The 5,979-nt window shown below is 32.5% G+C and overlaps 1 protein-coding gene across 1 annotated transcript; it reads right to left on the bottom strand.

Moving 5' to 3' along the window:
* Positions 1-1,871: 1,871 nt before the first annotated feature.
* LOC113176381 (serine protease 52-like) lies at positions 1,872-5,746 on the bottom strand. Its single transcript, XM_026380864.1, has 5 exons — positions 5,632-5,746; positions 4,073-4,208; positions 3,470-3,717; positions 2,688-2,821; positions 1,872-2,153 (listed from the first exon to the last, which is right to left on the bottom strand). The coding sequence occupies exons 1-5, from the start codon at positions 5,744-5,746 to the stop codon at positions 1,872-1,874; spliced, it is 915 nt and encodes a 304-aa protein (XP_026236649.1).
* Positions 5,747-5,979: the final 233 nt, after the last annotated feature.

The raw sequence follows: 5,979 nt of genomic DNA, 5'->3' as shown, positions 1-5,979 counted from the left end.
ACACTGTTGAAGGACATAAACAGTTATAAATGCCATTATACTTTCTTGTGGATTTTCTTGGAGAGGAGGAAGGACCATGTGAATTAACCCAGCTCTTTGATGCTTTTTCATCTGAAGCCATGGATTCCCTGTGTAAGAACGATATGAGGGTGAACTTAGAGGAGTACTATGCTGTAATTACTGGGCTTATACACAAGCCCAGACATGGGGATACTGATAGGTTAGTATGCTCTGGTTACTTCTGAAAAGGTTATAAAGAACATCCCCAGTTGATGAAGCCAGAGGTTTTTGACCAGGAAGAAGCATATTCTTTCATGGTCTTATATACTGCCTACAATTCCAAGGTATGTATATGATTGCTTTCTCTTATGCAAAGTGCAGAGAAGACTGAATTTTGCAGAGCTGGGAATATAGTAAAAATGGATGTGCCAAATTACCCTCATCTTCTCCAATGAAATTCAGAGTGTGTAAACACTCCTATTCCCCAGATTTCCAGAAGGCATAGAATTTGAGTAGATACCTTGTAGTATTAAGAAAAAAAATTTAAGAAGTAGACCTTTGCTACTTCTTTTGAGATGTCTACCAGAAGAGAAAAATCACTGCCATCACATTTCATTTAATGCATGCCAGTCAGGCAAAGAGGTCGAGAGAAGATTTATGGCCCATCATTAGGGGAATGTGCAAATTCTTCTTATCAGGTTTAGTACCATTGCTTACTGTGGGGATACTCCATGAAGTATATGGCTCTTAGAGATTATTCCTATAATGAAAAAAATTCACCTTGTCTTTCTATTAATTTAAGATATTTTTAAAATGAGCCTTCTTATTTCAACATTACTCAGCACAAACTGGCACATAATGCTTTTCATATTTACTTATGTAGTTTTCATGAAATTATGTGTATATAATCAGAGATATCTGTTTCTTGGTAAATGCTTTCCCCTTTAAAGATGGAAATAATAATTACTATGGCCACTATTTTACCCTGTGAGATGTGGCAGGGAATCCTAAGGTCATTTCAGGTGGTGGTCAGTGTTTGAAGAAAAGCTGGGCTCAATGACTGTTGCAAAGAACTTGGTTCCTCATATGATGATTCCAGAAATGGAGGATGAATTTGGCCTTCCAAGAGTTTACCTGACAGTGAATAAAGATAAAAATCTATAAATGACTTCTGGAAAGAATCATATCCCCACTGTCTATGATGTGCCCCTGAAAATCATGGCTGTTTGTGCCATTACAGTTGCATTCAAAGTTCAAAGGAGGAGAATTTATGTGATTGGCAATACAGGTGAACTTTGTATATCAGGTACCACCAAGGTTACTATATGCCTCTGTGGGGCCAAGTTTGACTTCATTTCTTCCTAATTCCAGACTTTAATATTTTAGTCCAGCATCTAAAAGGATTACGATCTTTTGAGTTTTGGGAATAGCTCATGGCAGAGTATAATTCTCCACAGGAGTTACTACATGTAGGGTTTTTTTCTCATGGTATGGCCTACCACACATAGGTTTTTTTTTTGTTTGTTAGAATTAAAGACCCTTCCTTTTCCTTGTCCTGTGTTCCTTCTTAAATTACAGAGTGTATGGAAAAGAAAAAGGTCTATAGAAGAAACTATACACACACTACATACCTTTGAGTAACTTTTCTATTAAATATACCATTTATGAGTTATTCAAAATGAAACAAAATAAGCAAAAAGAACACTTCTTGTTATAGCGAGTAAGCATAAATCAGTCATTCAGAGGGAAAGACTATTTATTGAAGGTGCACATTGTAAGCATATCCTATATGGCACAAATAAATCTTTTTTCATTATTATGTGGTATTTTATATAATCATATTTATCATGAACAAAATAGGACTATTCACTCTAATCTCTGAACTCCAAAAACCTCTGGAGTACAATAATCATTATCAAAAAAGGTAACAATATATTTGTCTGTTTTAGGGGACAAGAAGATTTGGGCAATTCCACTAAAGGTATAATTTCCTGATTTAAGGGATGTCCTGATTTTGCTGAAGTGGTTAAGATCCAGGACAAATGTGGGCTCACGATGGTAGCTAGAGATTTGAGACTGGTCAAGCCTATTTGTTTCCATTTACCACCAGATATTGGTCTGCACATAACAGCACTTCCTGGACTCACTGGATCCTGTGAAATAAAAGATAGAAAAATTTAAGTCATTAACCTAATATTCTATATTATTATATATTATAAATTTCAAGTAAGGAAAATGCTCAGGAAAAAATGTGATATTAGATAGGTGAATATGCATACCATCCTTATCAACAAATATGATGAATACCACAAAAATAAAAACTTTGAAGTTTAAACCATAAAGCTGACTTTTTCAATTATAGAAATAGAAAAGGTTTGACTTAGCAAGCCTTAACAAGCAAGGGTCTTATAGTTAGTTGAATGAAATTTTATAAAATGCCGAATATTTTGGAAATTAACCAAGCTGGCTCCTCAATTGAATAGAAAATAATAACATGCATTGGATATATTAAATATAAGTGATATATTTTTGTAGAAGTTGATTCTGGAATTTAAAAATGCATGTTTAAGCAAGAATTCACTTTCTTAATAATGGTAGGTTATTTTCCACTTTACATAGGGACATAGTTATAGTTTCAGTCATCCTGAAACAGAGAAAAAAGAAAGAAAATAACTGAGATGGCTCACCGCATTTGTTTCAGCATTTTTGGATCGAGTATAGAAGCATACAATAGAACTACCTAAGTCACGGTAGAGGGAGACGCAATTTGAAGCTTGCATCATGTGCATCTGTAATATTTCTGGATGCTCATCTGTCTCTCCTAGGAAACAGATGGAATATAAAAAGACTTAGGTACAAAGTTTACATTAATGTAGCAATTGTTAAGACTATAGTCAGTATTATCATTTATATTAGTATATCTAATATATTATGCTAAAAATGCTGTTTATTTTCTAATCACCAATAATTCTTATTTTCTCAATTTATTCCACTATTCTTTTAAAATTCATTTTGTGTATTTTTTGCCAAATTTCAATACTATTTAAGTGTCACTTTTCAGATTCAATGCCTATTTTGATTTGTAGGATTCCAAATTTGAACACAAACATATTTATGTCTTTAAAAATGTTTAAAAAACAAGAGTTTTTCTTTTTTCCATTGTTTCAAGGTTAATACAGCTAAGAAGGCATTTATTCTTTTTTCATAAAATTTGACTGTTCATAGTAATACCCCCATATTACCATTTCACTTTAAAATCCTATGGAGACATGTTCAAAACAATGATTTTTTATGAAACAAATCTAAATTCTCAGTATTTATTTTGTATAAATACCTTAAGATTTGTGATGTAAACAATCATTCAGTAATGTAGACAATCATGGATAGATTTCATTTTTAAACTCATATATTAAAATGCAATCATCACCTGATTAGTGATATACTCCTAATAAGAAGAGTGATCACTAACCTGGTTTAAGAATTCGTGGCCCCGAAAGCCAACATTCTGTACTGTTCAAATTTTTTACATGGCCCAAGGGTGCTAAGGTCTGAATGGAAGTTGGAGTTCCTTGAAGGAGCAGCAATGCTATATCATTTCTTGCTATCCCACTCACCAACCGGAACCTCTCATGCAGTAGAATGTTAGACACTTTCAAAACTCTCAGAGGTGCCCCAGGATACCTAAGGCCCAGTATCACCACAGTATCTTCAGGATTCCTACGTATGTAGTAAAAATTAATTAAAATAGACTCATCAGGAAATCATTGACCTTAGAATCAAAATCAGCTATAATGCAAAATTAGCTATAAGTGCAAAATAGCCCTTGAATACCTCCAGAAAAATCAGAAAAATCATTAAAGAATTCAGAGTTTAGAAATGAAAAAAGTTTACAGAGAATTTAACAGAGGTATCAAGCATTAAAACATGGTAAAATTATTTATTGTTTAGTCTGAAACAAAGATGTCATAAGGATAAGAGACATGGTTTAGGAAATAAATCATGTAAAGGAATTCCCCCATCAAATATCTTTACCCCATAAAAATCTGGAGTTATATGATATGGGAAAACTTACATGTTCCTGACACAATGCGCAGCAGTGAGAACCCAAGAATTGCTAATAATGGAGCCACTGCAAATTTGATTGCCACAGTTTATGATTATTGCTTGCCAAGGCATAGTATATCTCAGAGAAATTCGGTCTGCCAAAGCTGAGGAAACAACAACAAAAACAAAACAACTATGAAAACAGTAATGGTAAATTTTGTAGAACTGTTATGAAATCCATTTCTTAACGTTTTTGATCTCTGATGTTTCTCCTAAACAGTTCTGTATGGTAAACATGACTTAGAAACAAACTTTTTCATCTTTTATGACTGTTTTTTTTTCCTGAAAGAAAATTCCTTTTATCTTTGCAAGCCCATTGTTTCTTTATGGACCATATTAAATTATTTTTAATAAAAGGACTGGAAAACATTTCAGCTTCTTTCCCCCTTTGATAACCTTGATTAGTTTTTATCTTTGCTTATTAGGAGTTATTAGTACAGTTAGGCAATAAAAGAGAAATCATTTCACCTTAAAGTGTTTCACTTTAAATTAATGAAAATTTTCAAGAGAAACTACTTGTATCTAAGCAGAAGGAAACTGATTTTTATAAACTTAAAATCTTAATTAGTTATCAAGTAGGTATAGTAACTGGGAAATTGACATTTGAAACTTTCAAAAAAATTATGGTCAAAGAAATATATTTGAGGCTTTCTCAAATGTGTTTAAATGGAAATAATGCTGTTTAAAACAGATATAAGCAGAAAATGATAAAGCTAACCTGTCTATAAGAGTAGTAAGGATCTATAGATGAAATTGAAAAATAAGATGAATGTTCAGTATAAACTTTACATTCTATAAGTTACAAAAACTTTATATGATATGAAAAAGACAATTATATGGCCTTTAAAAAGCATTGTTCAGTAAAGATATTGAGTTTAACTGCTAAATAGCTTTATTAGATGAATGTGTTGTACAAGAATCCAACATAGATTTCTATAGAAGTAAATGGAGAAATATACTAATGTGAAATAGTATGATATTGTGATAGATCATATATAGTCAAATGAAAAAAGAAAATACAGCATAATACAGAATTTTTAATCTGTAAAATCATCATCTCTTGCTAAACAACAAAATATTTTTAATTTAAAATTATTTCACCATATGTAGAATAAATGAAAAAAATAAGTTTGTGTCAGAGGAATAAGTTTGAGTCTCAGTTTTAGCTTTCTTCCTCTTTTTCTTCTAAGAATTTGATCAATAACTTTACTTCTCTAAAATTTCTAATTTAGAAGTTTCAAATATGAATTTCCCAGTTAATATAATTAAGCCAGGTAATTATGATAGACATTGTCATCTATATTATATAGGGATATTAATTAATTTAAACATTATGCTAAATATGAAATGCATTCATAAGCTATGAGATAACTGATAACTATTACATTTTAACTGGAAAAGCCATGTATTCTAAGGAAAAAAAAAACAAAACTTCTCTTCCCCTACATACTTCTCATATATCTCCATTACTCTCTTCATTTCCTTTTCATACCTCCATTATATTCCTATCATTTTCTTGTTGCTTACTCTGAGGCTGTGGCAGAGAGACAAAGTTTGGCTGAACAGAAGCAGTAGTGGAAGTTAAGGCTGAACCATTCCTAGTGGTGGAGATTGAAATGGCAATGGAAGCAGAAGTAGTCATGGGTCCTTGCTGGGACCAGGGTGCAAAGCTGGGTCTTGTAACTCCTTGGAGCCAGAAAATGAATGGGCTCACTTGACTGAAGACATAGGGCTTTGTGCAACGTTCATCAAAACGACTCAAGATTCCTACCTGCACCCATGTGTTCTTTTGTTGTAGATGACACACCAGGGGTGCCCCCAGGTCACCCTGTAAAAAGAGGGAACAAATGATTAATTGATCATCTAAAATATGTA

Source organism: Urocitellus parryii, chromosome Y, assembly GCF_045843805.1.
Source record: "Urocitellus parryii isolate mUroPar1 chromosome Y, mUroPar1.hap1, whole genome shotgun sequence".
In the NCBI taxonomy this organism is placed as follows: Eukaryota; Metazoa; Chordata; class Mammalia; order Rodentia; family Sciuridae; genus Urocitellus; species Urocitellus parryii.
The sequence above is the reverse complement of the archived record's forward strand: the minus strand, read 5'-3'. Positions and strand labels throughout refer to the sequence as shown.

Bases quoted from the DNA above. Each gene is read 5' to 3' on its own strand.
- LOC113176381 (XM_026380864.1), bottom strand. From the start codon at position 5,746: ATGACTACTTCTGCTTCCATTGCCATTTCAATCTCCACCACTAGGAAT. The intron at 3,718-4,072 runs GTAAGTTTTCCC...CTACATACGTAG, and splicing joins GCGCATTGTGTCAGGAACAT to GAATCCTGAAGATACTGTGG. The intron at 2,822-3,469 runs GTTAGTGATCAC...TCTGTTTCCTAG, and splicing joins GCCACGAATTCTTAAACCAG to GAGAGACAGATGAGCATCCA.